At 34.7% G+C, this 16455-nt stretch overlaps 1 protein-coding gene and 1 long non-coding RNA gene across 2 annotated transcripts in view; both read right to left on the bottom strand.

Moving 5' to 3' along the window:
* Nucleotides 1-3163: 3163 nt before the first annotated feature.
* On the bottom strand, nucleotides 3164-4686 carry LOC141481973 (uncharacterized). The gene is made up of 2 exons (XR_012465271.1): nucleotides 4511-4686; nucleotides 3164-3260 (listed from the first exon to the last, which is right to left on the bottom strand). It is a non-coding gene; the product is annotated as an uncharacterized lncRNA (long non-coding RNA).
* An 811-nt stretch (nucleotides 4687-5497) lies between these two features.
* LOC111505267 (choline/ethanolamine transporter flvcr2b) overlaps nucleotides 5498-16455 on the bottom strand; it is a 34435-nt gene continuing 23477 nt past the window's right edge. Inside the window, exons 6-7 of the mRNA XM_074174279.1 lie at nucleotides 15020-15130; nucleotides 5498-5905 (exon numbers count right to left, since the gene is read on the bottom strand). Coding sequence (XP_074030380.1) covers nucleotides 5608-5905; nucleotides 15020-15130 — 409 coding nt within the window. The 3' untranslated portion in view covers nucleotides 5498-5607. The remainder of the gene's footprint in view (nucleotides 5906-15019; nucleotides 15131-16455) is intronic.

The following is a 16455-nucleotide window of genomic DNA, read 5'->3' as shown; positions in this document are numbered from 1 at the left end:
ATCAATTTATATCATATTAGACAATGGAACTCCGAACTAATGAAATGTTTTTTGACAAACTATGAATTATTGCCTTACAGACCCGTAATCTCAAACATTGTATTATAAATTTTTTTCATTTATTCACTATAGGCGTTTTCTGGCGCTCGTGTATTCAAAACGTATTCATATGTAATTCTGTAATTCGTCTGTAATACATTCATTGCGTTGAAACGATGACATCACATCAACCATGATTTGAAACGTATTCATCGTGATTCAAAACTAGCGTGAGGTTGGTTTTGAAACTGAATTTGACATTAAATTACGTCAGTTGTCAGTTTCTGCTTTATTTTGATCGTTATAATTTATGAAGTCCAGAAAACTTTTCATCGAATACGTTGTAAGGATGTATAAAATAAACCTGGAAAATTATCACTCGCACAAATCCCATTCTAATAGACGTTAGAGAAAATTGAAAAGTTTGTTTTTATTATTGAATTTGACAGCTGACAAATTGAATCATTCCATTCTGGCGAATCTTATTATTGGTGACGTAACTACGAATCGACCACGAAGGGGTGACAGTGGTGACACCTCGATTTTATAATTTGAACATTAAACTCTGGGAATACATTAGTTGTTTTATTTACTGTAATGTTGGTTCAAACAAATGAGACTTTCAGAATCATTATAATAAATTTGGCAAATAGTGTTAAGTTGGCCAGTATGATGAATATGTTCCGGAAAATGTACACTTCCCAAAAAAAACAAAAAAGGAATGAAGAATTATACTCATAATCATTAACGAACTAACAAACATATGTGTTTTTATAGTCAACACTTCATCAGAGAGGATTTCATTCTTGAGTAAATAAAATATTTCCATTTATGTATCGCAAATATCTGGACTATACCCTTATTTTCCTTTGGCAACATGACATTGCGGCGAAAATTTCCTCTAGTACTTTTTTATACCCTAATGTAAAAATTACCTTATCATGATGACCAGTGAATTTAGAAGATTTTATTGGTCGAATCTATCGTTTTATCTATGATTTTATTAATGGGTATGGTTCGGAATTTACTAAAATCATGGCTATGCGTTCCAGAACTAACGGCTACTGTGATATTCATAAATAAATGGTGACATTCGGAGCTTGGTTTCTTGAAAATTGGATGAAACCAAGTACTCTCGATTCTCCATGAGATGAAGAGATCCAACGTACTTCGGCATTCTATTCTCAGAGGTGCTAAGTACACACCACTGTTTACATTTGGAAATGATTCTTTTTCCATTCATCAACATGTGTACAGAGTTTAAAAAAAAATCTGTTCAAAATCTGTTTTTCCGTAAATCAGCTGTCGTCCCCATATGAACGACAACTCTCAGAAGTTGAGAAACTTGTGCGAGCTAAAGACTTACGAGGTCTTACCTTTCAACGTGTGATTCCTAATACGGTTGCAGAATCATCCCAGCTTCAACCAGATATATTCCCTCGAGAAAAATATCTGGTCGAGGCGGAAATCGAACCCACGGCCTTCCAATCGTGAGTCGGGCGCACTACCACCGCGGCCAATTCCACAACGTGGTCAATCTCATTTCTCGGTTCTAGAGTTTTTGACAAAACAAAAGCGAATCGGTTTGAACACCAGGGTTTCTACCAAGCTATTTACATATGTGTACGGGTCGCCAAATGTCAATACTGTCACATTGGAATATAATAAGAATAAAATTCCCCATTAATTCTCAAATCACCTCAATGAACTGAAATAATAAACCAACTCCATCTATTGAATTTGACAATCGAATGTATTGCAAAAATAACCACTATTTCGTGGTTTTTCAAGTAACGCTGGCAGCATTTCCGGTTAGAATCGGTTAGCATTTGGTTACTTTTGGACTATCCGCTATATAAAGTTTCAAAGTAACATTTGAAAACTGGCTTATAGGAATAAATATAATGAAAACAAAATAAAAAATAATATAGCTCCCTGAATCGGTAAAACAACTAGCATTCGCATGCTTTTTTGTAGGAACACTTCAACTACTTGGCTAATTTTACTAGTAGGCAAATAACATATTTCAATTATGTAGAGTTTATTGATTTTCTTTCCGGCTATGATTGAATTTGAGTTTCAACATTCCTCTATTGAGCGACCTATACCGACCAATTATATTTTCGATATAATTCAACTTTTTTGTTGAAGAGCTGTGTTCACAATTTGAATCAGTTCAAAGTTGTTAATCAATATTTTAGTGAAGTAGTCAGTTGGACGTACTTTCTCTCTACAAGGTTTTTTGAAAATTATTTCTAATTGCTTGTATTCCATTCAAATAGTTGAATTAATGTTTTCAGTTGAATACTTTTTTTTTCATACCACAGAAGCGAAGCGCAGATATTTTCAAGGTCATAGACGGTAAGAAAATCAAATGACATGTCTCTATCATATTTTTATTTTCCGACGATATGAAGGTAGCACCACTTTACGCTTCCAGTTATTGACAGTTCAGATAACGTTCCATGACTTACGATTTTTACAATTTACACTGGTTTTCCTCAATCAAAACTATTGCGTCTACTGTAAAACGTTTTTATTGTGGAACTGAGATCGTAGAACTAAATTCTTCAACTAGAATAAATCCAAAATAAGCACTGCTCCCAATCATCAGAATAAGACTGGTCTAGTTCATCTCCAAAAGAAGCTAACTCAGTTGAAAAAGTACGTCGGAAGAATGCTGCAGTTCTAATGTTTGAGAACAATGCTTGTTTTGGATTTTCATTAGGAATGCAATATTTGCAGTACATTTTCTTCAATTTCAGTGAGATTACTGCATCTAGTTTGTCAGATTGGGTTACATTTGTTACATTGTTGAATTTGTTTTCAGTAGAAAACTTCTCATTGAGTTAGTTCGATTTACCCGCTAGTACTATCGGAAATATGAGATACCTTTCCTGAATTGGAATTCTGTGATCCTTTGATCTGCTCATGATAAGTGGATTCTGTTTCTAACCGCTAAGTTCTGTTTGTGATTCGTTTCTCTGAAGCTGTTTTCATTATCAAGCCCCAGTTCACTTTGAAAAGTCTTGATGTCCCGAACGGAGCCGACTGAAACCGATAAAGTCTCTCTCTGGCATTGATATTCGATTGGGCCTGGGCCGCCATTTTGGACTGTGGGGAGTGCTTAAGTTGAGGATATCAGTGTTCTATATAATTTTTCACTATTGAAAAGTTATCAAAATTTCTAGTTAGTCATACCTATGGCTTGTTTAAATACTCTGAAACAAGAAATAAGGACATTAGAGTCTGTGTTCACAAAAAACCATGAACGGTTTCAAATAATCACAATGATGATTTACGATAACTGAAAATCGAATTCCGCCAGAGTATCATTCCTCAAACTAGGCTGAAGCGAACAACAAACTACATGCTTATATCATCGCCCCATCTGCCTGTGAACGAGGTAACCCAGTCGTATATCCGAAATTTGCCCAACTCCTCGTATAATGAAGAACACTTCACAAATTGAGTGGGCATATTCGAAGATTGGCTGTAAATCAAACTCGGGCCCGAAACCGGTCTCCAAGTGTGTTCCAATAATTGAAAATCTATTACGGTAGTTATAGCGCCAACAGCATATACAGGAATAACTTCAGTGAAGAATCCTGCACTGACACCTGTCGGATATAATCCTTCGTGGTATTAGCCAGGTGAATAGTTGTTTTATGATAGGTATCAGTCCATCAACCTATACTGTAGGTAATTTGAGATAGGTCTGAACTATTTGTTCTTTTAGATAATTTAATTTGCAGCCAGTCTCCAAGTATGCCTATTGAATTGACCTTATTAAGTGATGCTCTCCCATGGTTGCCAACTGCGGTAAAATAATGACATTTGCTAATAAATAAATAACCTATCTTCCTGAGTTCCTTCTGCATTTTCGTTTTTGATAAATGAGAAACTGATTTCCAGAACATGACCGAAAAGAGATTTCCAGTCTTCCTATGTGAAGTTGGTGCTCCAGAATGAAGAATCAGATATGAAGAAATATAAGATGGTCTGTCCCAAACATTAATATGCAGAAGGAACTCTGCATTTTAATTTTTGATAGGTTATTTATTAATTAGCAAATGTCAAATGTCATTATTTTACCGCAGTTGGCAACCATGGAGTCGCATCACTTAATAACGTCAATTTGTGCCGTTCATAACATAATACTTTACATTCAAGAAAAATCGATTTGAATTCATTTTTCTGATATATCGGCAAGTATACAGATGAGACGCAATAGAATTATATCCCTTAGAAGAAATTAACATGACTTGAGATGACACAATACAATTGGAATTGGCCGATGCTTGATGAAAATCCATAACTTTTTCAAAAAATACTTTATTGTGTGAGATTTTCACTGAACAGTTTTACAAAAACGCAACACATGTTTCACCATACAATCGCTTCTTCTGGCGTGTCTATCCTTGAATCGTGTTTTTTTCTAATTTCGTGAGAAAAAGTGACATATACGTACCTATATACGGAAGCCATATACTCTATTTTCTATTGAGTTTTTCTTCAAATATAGATTTTTTCCATAAACCTGACATATTCTTTGAGTTTACGACTTACGATTTTGTAGTAAACTGAAAATACGGATGATAGGTACAAAAAAGTCAAAATCTTGTCAATATTTAGGTTTGTTCTGGTTCTACGAAATTCTGGTTCTAGGATGTCAGGATCATGCGCAGTTGATATAGAGCGTTCTGGTTTATTGAGGATAATTTCGGATTGATGTATCCTCTGTTCTGGTTTCGACTGCGAAATGATCCTAAACTGTTTTGAAACGTCCCGAATCATTCTTGCTCTCGAGGCTGAACTGTTGAGAACTGTTCCAGTTGCTCATACAACTATGGAAATTTGTTTGGGCTATTTGCTAGGATGTTTTTTTATTTATTTGATTTGAATAATTGATGATTGATGGTAGATAACATTTGAACTGACTATAGGGATACGCTACATAACAAAATGGACATGAATAATAGTATTTTTCTGTCTTCATCTCTTCATATATACGATAGGTGGCACAGTGGTCTCCTGGTCTCCTCAAAAGCGTTCTGGTTCAAACAAGTGTCCGAGACTATTTCGGACTGTTTGAGATTTTTTGCTTGTACGCACCATGTCTTGCGCAGTTTCCAAACAGTTTCGGATGTTAGAACCAGAACAAACCTATATTAGTAACGGCTCCATCTTGTGAACAAATTCCCAAGCGGGAAGTATTGGTACATGGGACATAGGATGTTTTTTCCACGCTTGGGGTTTTGTTCACGAGACATATCTGTTACTAGTTAACGATCTTTTTCTCAGGCGAACGCTTAATACATGCAAAATTGAGGAACATACCTAACAAATAAACTGTACTACTTCTCTCAGCAGAGGAAAACTGTGAGAAAAAATCATGTATGACACTTCAATTTTATTGCAAACTACTTCAGGTCAGAAATGAAAGAAATAATACCTACTATATATTTATTACTTCCCTGAATATTTGAAAATCATTATTCCATACTGAAATGTCATCTAGGTGTAATGTGTTCGAATGAAAAACAGTCGTCATGAAATATATTTATTTTATGAACTTCGAATGCTGTGCATTTCTGTTTCGACTTGCGAGAAAGCTTCTTGTCTTTTCTTCACGTTCGGTATTCTGTAAGTCAAGTAAGTTCCAATAAGGAGGAGAATAACTTGGCTAAATAAAGACCATAGTGCTCCAAACTTTTCATTCAGTTTTCCCAACATCAAGACAATGAATACTCCGAATGCTTGGGTTGAAGCGTTGAGAAGACCTGAGCTTGTACTTTCGTCCAATGGATAAGTGATTTCCACTGCCAGTTCGAATCCCACAGTCAAGTAACAATTAACAAAGCATCTATAAAACCAAAAAATGCATTGAAGACACAGATGAAATGATAGTTTTTTCTATGACTGTCAACAAAATTATCAATTGGTTGGGTAAGTAGGCAAAATGATCTATAACTAACATCTGGGAACCAATGACAGTAGACCAGATTCACAACTCTTGAGGCCAATCACAGATGAGAAAATTCATTATTCTACAGTCGTGTTTCAGTTGTTTTCAATGGCAAGTAAGTTTCAAGAACTTTTTACTTCAAAACGTTCTCAAACGTCAAACTCATTCATTGAACAGACATTTTCTTCTAAACTACGAGACCTATTAAAAAAATAAGGTAAGGTGAATGTTCAAATTTCGCGGCTACGTACATTAGATTTGCGTTTTTTTTATATTGGTACACTCCTCTCGAACATATGTTCACATTTAGCATGTTCAGTTTGTTGGTGAGGGGCATGAAAGTTAGAAGTGTTCGGCGTGTTCAACAATTTTTTGCCATCGAAATAATGGATCAAAGAATTTGCATCAAATTTTGTGTAAGAAATAGAATTGAGTCCTCAGGATGTATAAAGACGGAATTATATTATTGTGTCGTGATGTGTCGTGACGCGCCACAAGTATATCGTATCCATACTTTTAAGCCGGAATTACATTATTATGTTGTGGTGTGTTGTGATGCTCTCTGACGTGACGGCGAGTGTGCAGACTATTCTGTCGTTCATCAGTTACTAGTGATGAAGAAAGATTTCATCAATATTTCAGGACGTCAAAAAATCAATTTGAGTAGAGTATGGTAGAAAATGATATTAAAAAAATGCAAACCCGTGTTTTCTAACAAGTTCAATAAGTTCGTCCGACATCTTGTGCACAAATAAATGCAAACGGCTATTATCTAGCTAGTTAACGCGTCAGATCAGAAACATACTAATGTGGAGTGTTCTGGCGCGTCATAACCCCACCATCGTTTTGACGCCGATCGGGAATCGACCGATTGCCGTCAAGACGTCACGACAGATCGCGTCCCTACACACTGCACTTCAGTAATATAATTCTAAACATATTAAATGTATGAATACGATATACTTGTGACGCGTTACGACACAACACGACACAATAATAATATAATTCCGGCTTGATATAATTCTAAACATACTAAATATATGGATACGATATACTTGTAGCGCGTCACGACACACCACGACACAATAATAATTATCCGGCTTTAGTATGTTTAGTGTGTCGCGTTGGCGTCAGAACGATGGTGGGATTATGACGCGTCAAAACACTCCACACTAGTATGTTTCTAATCTGACGCGTTAACTAGCTAGATAATAGTCGTTTGCATTCATTTGTACACAAGACGTCGGACGAACTTATTGAACTCGTTAGAAAATACGGTTTGCATTTTTTCAATATCATTTTCTACCATAAAATATAATATCTCAAATTGATTTTTTGACATCCGGAAATATTGATAAAATCTTTTCTCATCACACTATAGTTCTTTCACTGATAAATGATATTCGCTCCGACTACCTCTCAGATCATTTACTGGATGGACCAAATATTTTCTTTTTTTTTTTTGAGTAAACTTAACATTAGCAGACACGCAAGGTTTTCTGAATATCACTATTCGAATCGGAGGAAAACATTATAGATGCTCGAATGCATTTACTCCAAAGGCCACTACTGCAATGACTCGAAATAATGTCAGAGCGCGCCCCGACACGACATAATAGCCGAGAATACTTACCACAGAGAAGCGACATTAACGTCGGATCCTTTGATGTTCGGTGTCCCAACTCCGAACCGAAGATTTTGAGTGATAAACAACCTGGTTCACTGGTAAAAATGACCTCTCAGCGATATACACTAATAAAAATACATACTCTTACGTTCTAGTATAGAACGTGGGCTCACTGTGAAAAATAAAATTATTGTGTGAAGGGCATCTTACTCCATTCAATTTTTATATTGCTAATTGAACAACTTTCGCAGTAATAATAGAGAATATTCAACTATGTTACCAATTTATTATTATTTATGATGAAATGGCTTTTAAGAAATAAATTAAATTACTTTATTTTGTAAATCCAATTCATTAGATAGAAAATTAAAAAAAAGTTACCATAATGCTTATACCTATTATATGATCATTTTATATCCTCTGAAATAAATGAGTCCACTAAGGATGAATATAAGTGACTTTTGTTATTTTATGTAATCTCAACTTGAACTTTCATTAACAACATCAATACAATCTGAGGGTTCTAATTAAGTAAGGTTCCGAATGAAAAACTACCAAAATTTTACCAAAACCTCTTAATTTAAAAATGTGACAGAACCTTAAAATTCCTTTTTACAGTTTTACCTTTGGTATTATTGATATCTCTATTAGTATATTTGATACTATAAACATTTTTCATTCTTATGAATAGCTTAATTATGTACATTTTTGGAAAATTTTCACAAGGATGAAGAAAATCTACATCCTCCATTAGGTTGAATAATATATTCGAAACTGCTCCCCCAGTAGACATTTCAGTAAATCGATTGTTAAATAAACATTCCAACTGATATATAAAATTAATGAATTCATCTGGTGGTGAGCGCAAATTTCCAAACATGTTTTTCCGTAGTATAAGCTTTAAAATAGCTTAACAGACGATTTATATCCAAAATCCTGCACTTCGTGCTGAAAGAGTGACACACATAACATTTATGAACTTGAAGAGCTTTTTTTAAAAAGTATCCACAAACGTAAATGAATGAATTCTGAGTACATACATCTTCATTTTTATAATCATAATCCGGAAGGGCAAGGGCTGGAGAAAAGTGATTCTCATCTGATATAAATATATCATTTACGTTTGTGGATTGTATACTGATTAATAAATCATCTAAATCATTCTTACTATTCATATGATCTGAATGAAGATAATTTTGGCAAAACAACTTCCGGAATGCCCATTGAAATTGTATGGAGGTCGGATTAACATTATTTATGCATTGCTGTCTTACAGCACCAAAAAACTTTTCAAGACAATCTGAATTGAGTCGTCTCGTTTTCAAATATTTATAATTTGATTTGGAAAGCTCATCCCATATTATAATTACACTATTCATGGAAATAATCCAACATTTTTTAAATCTGACTCGATTTGTGACATTTTTGACCTCTGAATTGAAAATTTCAAGATTTTTAAAAAATGGTTTTGTATTTGTAGGGATGTCGTAAAGAACACGAATTCAACAAATCAATAAGGTTATTGAATGTCTCTATTACTTGTATTGTACCAAAAGAAGAAGCAGGAAGTAAGTTCATTGCCACGAATGCATTCATTCCACTGGCAACTGTACGGCTTAGAACTTGTATTGCTAGACTCACTTTCATTTTTTCAAAATTGTTAGGATTGATATGTGATTTGGTGAGAATCTATAAAATTGCCCTATGTCTTGCTCATAAAAAGAGCGCACAAAAGACCAAGATGTACTTTTGCCTTCAAAATGAAACGAATGTTTTAAAACATTGTTTCTAGTGGCTTTTATCAAATGACTTGGATCAAAAATTTAAACAAATTTTTTACCACCGAGCTTAAATTCACAAGTGACCCCTAATAACTTTGACAATTCATAAAAGTTAGAGCCCATGTCACTCACAATGCCATCAACATGCAGACCTATATTGGATAATTTAGAAACGCACTTATCCAAAATATCACGTAGATTTTTTGCTGGTAGCTGTGATTCAATGAAAAAAAAGCAATCGGTTGTTTCCAGGGAGAATAAAGTCCTTTAGCCATAATAACGAGAACATTTCAACATATGGAATTCCTCTTATTTGCCTCTCCAATATCTTCAAAATCAATAATTTTATCACATCCTGTATAAAAAAAAAGGATTTTAAAGCCATCTCATCTATAGATATCACACATCGCTTGTTCGAGCATTGTTTCAATTTTAATTTCGAGTGCCTTAAATATTGCTGAATTTTCCAAGCCCGGCCTACATGATATTTTTTGGGTCATCCTTTGCAAACATCGTTTTGTTGGAAGAGTCAATAACTTGCTGAGACGTCTATAATTCCTAGAACTTGAAAAGTAGTTGATTTCTCTCACGATGGATTCTTCAAAACTAATTATCTCCTGAAAACTCTTGCTTAAATAGCATAATTTTAATGTATACCGAGTTAGGTAGGTACCTTTTGTAACTAACTATCTACCTCATTATGTTTGCTCAGTGCTCACAGACTAATGGAGACAACTAAGCCCGAGAATGACGTGGAGACAACCAAGTCGACGCATGCGTATACGAAAAAGGGACACAAAATGGCCGTCTTTGTCGCTTCTCTGTGGTAAGTATTCTCGGATAATAGTCTGCACACTCGCCGTCACGTCAGAGAGCATCACAACACACCACAACATAATAATGTAATTTCGGCTTGAACCTCTTAAGAAGCTAGCCACTCGCACCAGCGAAACGTCAGGAAGAAATTTCAAAAATCCACGGCCTTCAAACCCGAAAAATAGTGAAACTAAAAACCTCGGACGCGAAAGCCACACTCATTTTGTCGAACTGAAGTGAGTTTAGAATACATTTTTTTCTTGAAATTACGATATTTATCGTTCGTTTGTGAATGATAAAAGTGATATAAATATTTTCTGATCGACTCGGTTATTTGATGAAGATTCGTAGTGATTTCACAAACTACACCGGAAACGATTTGTTCTTCATAAACTTTATTTCCAATAATATCACATATTTCGCTATCATAGTAATTCTTTGGAAGTAGAGTTTGTAAAGATCAAATCGTTTCCGGCTTAGTTTGTGAAATTATTATAAACATGCTAATTACTCGGGAACGACTAATCCGATTTATGAAAATGAAAAGAAGTTGAATAGAGGAACGGAACACTTATCAAACAAGTCATCACAACACCCCCATTTTTATTTGAAAAAAAAAATTGTTGTCGCTTTTTCGGTGACGAGTCAACACTATTGTCTTTCTCATTGAAAAGTACTAAATATAATACTTTTTCACGTGAATTTTGTTCGATCTTGATACATTTTTCAAAAGTTATATTACTCTGTTAAAAATTAAGGGAAGTTTCATTTTTCTCAAAAAATACTCATTTATTTTTCTATTTCGCCCTCTTCAAAGTAGTCGCTGTAAGATATAATACTGTAAGATATAATACAACATTACGGTGTTATTTTCGGCCAAAAATTATATACGAGTAGTGTCGAGTGAGCAGGTGCATACGGGACGTTTCATTCGTATTGCTTCTCGAAAGCGGCGCATAACTTCAAGAGAATACTCCTTATTGACCGTACGGCCGTGTGGCAAGAACTCTTGATGCACTGCCCTACGGTAATCGAAGGAAACAATTAGAAAAACCTCTCCTGGGCCCTTCCATTGGGACGATTGGACTTTGGTTTCAATGTCATATCCATATATTCATGATTCGCTAGCTTTTTAGGTGAATCTGGATTCTCCATAACAATTTTCGGCACTTTCTCAACATTTTCATCGGTTGTTGATATGCTGGGGCGTCAGGGCGAGCGTCGTCATTCACATCTTTTCAACCGTTTGTGACAAGCTTGTACTACTTGTAAACATTTCTCTGACTACTCAGAGTCTCATCACCGAGTGCCAATATTTAATGCAAATTCTTTGATCCAGTTTTTATGATAGCAGAAAATCGTTGAACACGCAAAACACTTTTGCCGCTTAGCAAAAATCTAAACATGCTAAACAGCTGAAACAGTAAACATTTGTTCTAGACGAGTGTAACCAAATGAAAAAACTCTAATCGAATATACGTAGCCCGTAAAATTTGAACATTCACCCTATTTTTTGAACATAGTACACACTATACAGGCCTAAGAGTGCGTATACAAACAAGTCATCACGATTTTTGTCGCAAAGCGAGAGACGACAGAAAATTTGTGCATAAAAGAACCCTCACAGTTAGCATCTCACTATTTGGTACTCAAATTCGCAACTCAATTGGTGTGTCTTTGATAATTTGATTCCGATTTTTATTCCACCGCTATAAAAGAGAATTATAGGAGTCCGTGAAACCAACAGTTTCCCAGCTCTCCAATAGCCCCCTAAGACTGATGAGGATGTTAAATCTAAGGTTCTGATGGACAGGAATATTTCAAACATTTACGGGAGAATGGGGTCAATTAAGAAGAAGAAGAACTCAGGTGAAAATCAACAACAATACTTGTAGTAGGAAGCTGATCGTGTAATGTCAGTCTACTTCCGAACACGTAACAAAACACAGGTAGAAGACAAATGAGACTTTGTCGAAACGTCGTGAGATCAATCCCGCTAAGGATAATAACACAGAAAACGGATCGAAACACGAACATCAGTCAGCATTATGTATAATACATATGTATATTTCACGACGTTTCGGCAAAGTCTCATTTGCCTTCTATTGGTGATGTTTCCTTAGTGTTCGGAATTGAACTAACTTTGCTCGAGTCCAATTCTTAATATGTATGAGAATGGAGATTGATGTTTTACCTGAGTGTCTTTTTCTCATTTGGTGTTCAAAATTTGCATGACCTTGCTTGAACTACTTCTTACTATCTTGGTATGGTGTTGATGTTTACCTGAGTTTCTTCTTCTCCTGTGACGTTTTCTTTCCGTAAAGATAATCACGGATAGAATATGTCGAACTGTTTTTTAGATTTCGATCCGTGTTCTGTGTTTTTGTCCTCACTGGGACTAATTTTATGACGTTTCGGACAGATAACCCAGTGAGGCCCGATTCATACACATTGTACGAGGTAAAATATAGGTTTTGTATGATCTTCAAAATCATCCTGTATGCAGGCTTGGTTCATTCCCTAAATGTTTTCATTCATTGTGACATCATGAATCTTTTGAAATTTATGAATAATTGAATAGAACAATGCATGTTCTTTGCGAAGAAATAGTACCTATTCAGGGAGTTTTGATTGGAGGATTGTTGAATTAGTTTTGAGAGGTGATGTGAATTAGTGAAGTGGGGTAATTCGTTTTTCATTTTGGTCTCCTCTGTCTGTTTATTTATTTGATTAACAAATGCAAAATCGCTTTTCTGAATATATAATTTGGAAACCTGGCCTACGCTACTTTGGATTTACCTCGCAAATGAGGCTGTCTGTATTAGATTCATTATCACTTGAGGACAAACGTAAACTTGCAATGGTTCTATTTCTTCATAAAATAATAAACTTCCACTACAATTGTTCAGCTATTTTAGATGACCTTTGCCTTTCTGTTAACTCAAGATCCTTAAGAAGCAATCACATTTTTTCATTTGGGTTACGATTCCACAAGACTAACTATGGCTCGATGACAATAAGTTGTAGGCTTCAAAAAATTTCAATACATACTTTTCAGAAATTGATCTTTTTCATTTGTCATATTTAAAATTCAAAAAATGGCAATCAGACGACTTCATCAAGATATTGTTCATTGAACTTCTAAATAGTCGTTTATTATTTCTTTTAATAATCATAACTTACTCTAGTATTTGTACATGTCTTGTTTTTTATTTGAATTTGAACTGAATGTACTACTTGACAAATGAAAATGCATACCTTTATTAATATGAAGTAATAACTTGACTCTAGGGTTTGTTTGCACATTGATGTAACATTTGGGACTTTGTTACAATTCTGTAATGTTATGTTTTCGTTTTATAATTTGATTAATCATTAGTATTGAATGTATTTAAGCTTATTTTTGTCTTTTTAATATTTTTTCTTTTTTATGTTCCATTTGGTATTTTATTAATAGTTTGTGGTGTACTGGACTAATGAAAAATAAATAGGTTTATTTATTTTTAAGCAATTACAATAGTTTATATTAAGGATTTTACTTGTTGGGTTCATAACTGAACTCTAATGCTTGACTGGTTTCAACAATTGAAACTTTCTTGATGTACCATTTGGGATTTTATAATAATTCTGTAGTGTACTTGACCGTTAAATGAATAAAATAAATAAATAAATGAATAAATACATGAATAAATAAATGAATAAATAAATAAATAAATGAATGAATAAACAAATTCACTTGAGTTTTGTCAGTGGGGTGAATATCTAGTTACAATCATAATCATAACATCAAAATCAACTTGTGAATTTCAGTAGAAGATTTCATGCAAAGCTTCAATATTCAGTCACAATTATATTTGTATATTCAATTCCATTGGTTCAGTCTGACTAGGGCAGTGAGGCCCCGAGAGTCACGTATAATTCAAGAATAATTATCTTCATCTGAATTTCATGACTGTCAGTTTTATTGTTGTTAGGAACGAGCGTTTTAACGCTTTGAAATTCTATTTTGGTGGCCGAACCTTTAGTTTTTTCATAATTTTATCGATAAGAAGAAATAATCAAGATGAATGATGGAAAAGTTAGTATCCACAATCCAAACGCCATGAAATAACTTGGTTTGAAATCTGTTCTCATTTTTCAAATTTATTCTTGCATTCTGATTATTTTGATTCATTTAATAATTCTAATATATAAAAATGAATGTTTGTGGGTTGGTTGGTTGGTAAGTGATGAACTTCTACATAGCTCAACCGATCGTGATGAAACTTGATACGTATAAGTAATTTTTCATAGAGAAGGTTTCTAGGCTATCAATTTCTGTAACTCGCCACTAGACGGCGCTGTAGCACAATTTTTTGAAAGCACTGTTCTATAACGCTACGCACGCCTAAGTTCGTTGATTCTGATTCTGTCAAAACATTGGAACAGCAACAATACAGCAACATAGTACTAATTAGTATTACAACTGCCAAATTCTACGCGGGTGAAGCCGCGGGCAACAACTAGTCTTGATTATTTGATTATCTTTGTTCATATCAAATGTTAATACACAAAGTATTAACATTTGATATTCGATATTTCAGCCATTTGCTGAAATTTTTATGCTAACTACGTATTCATTTTTGCTCAATTTCTTTTGAGACAAGTGCGACCTTGTAACATTTACCAAGAAATAGTGTTAACTTTCAAACAAACGTTCAGTTTGATATCATCCGTACTTCAAAAGATTTGAATTTATTCAAAAATGGGGTCCAATCATAAAAATGCTGAGTAAAATTTATCTCTTACCCAAAAATTGCATAACTCAGATATACTAGCACTAGCTTCTTCCATAGCAATGTGACCATGAAGAGAACTACACTTACGGTAGTTAGAGCGTAATTGAATAATGTGGTTTCCCTGAAATAAAAAAAAAAGGTTTACACTATACTAACGTATTCTTTCAATAGCTAGCCATACACAAAGATATATTTGTCGGTTTGGAACAGTATGGATCAAACCGTCAAGACGATTGTTTGCGAAGAGAATGACCGCGATAGATTTTCTTGGACCTTATTGATTAAAGCTTCGCAAAGCATGTTCTAATTTCCCCTGAAAAATTTCGACTGTGGAAGTTGTATTGTTGAATATTTTATTATTTAGATATTCTTATGAATAGAAGTCCAGTCGGTTCGAATCTGGAGATCCAGGAGGCTATTCAATTGGCGAATTTGAATCAAAATGTCGATTGCATTAACAGGTTTGTTCTACAAACATAAGTAATATAAGATACGTTGAGTAAATTAAATGAAAATAATGTTGTAGATGAATGCTGAACAATTTTGACATTCAGTTTTCTATCTTCTTTCGGAAAATAATCCCTCATACTTATGTTTCGCACTGCGGAAAGTATTTTATCTTTTGTTTCATTATTCATCATACATAAGTTGAATATGGATATGGACGAAAGTATCGGAATCAGTAAAGTGATAAATAGGCTAACGTTTTTGTTTTGTGGGTTGGACGGTAGCCGGTTAGGTTAGCGTGGATGGTTTGCTCCATTTACCCAATCGACTGCTGCGCTGTGTGAACCGGTGGTTCAAGTCGCGAGGCCGGACGATCGATTTTCACTGTCTTACCGTCCAACCCGTGCTAGGAATTGCACGTTGAAAGGTAAGCCCTAGTTGATTCTTGGCTCGCACAATCCTTAGCTTAACTTCTGAGAGTTGTCGTTCGTTATCAATTTTCATTAAGTAACGGGTCAGTCCATTCATAATCATAGATCACATATAATGCCGGTGAAAAAGTGACCACCTGGTGTATCTCACATAGGAAGCACTAAATCAATCCTAGAAGACCATACCAATTGACCATATTTGATTAGAATCGAGTGGTGCCGGGTTTTACATTCCGTTGTGGGTATTCATGATTCCTGTCATTCCAGGACATCGGCTACGGAGGCACATCTTCACCGGCAGCAGCAGATTGCATATCTTAATGAGGATCTAGAAGTGATTCCGAATTTGGGTGATAGTAATCAGGTTCAATTCAATGCTACAAAAACCCAGGCATCGGTTTTTTTCAAGAAAATAAATGTCTTCAAACCGGATATAATAATGTCAGGTCAGACAGTTTCGCTTTCTGCTTCAATAAGTTTGTTGGGGGTTAAAATGGACATCAATATGTCTTGGCAAAATCATGTCGCTGGAATTGCAAAGGCTGCTTCTCAGAAGCTTGGAACACTG

This window comes from Leptinotarsa decemlineata, unplaced genomic scaffold, assembly GCF_025532065.1.
Source record: "Leptinotarsa decemlineata unplaced genomic scaffold, Ldec_3_MD MMD2_tig00000576_RagTag_RagTag, whole genome shotgun sequence".
In the NCBI taxonomy this organism is placed as follows: Eukaryota; Metazoa; Arthropoda; class Insecta; order Coleoptera; family Chrysomelidae; genus Leptinotarsa; species Leptinotarsa decemlineata.
The sequence above is the reverse complement of the archived record's forward strand: the minus strand, read 5'-3'. Positions and strand labels throughout refer to the sequence as shown.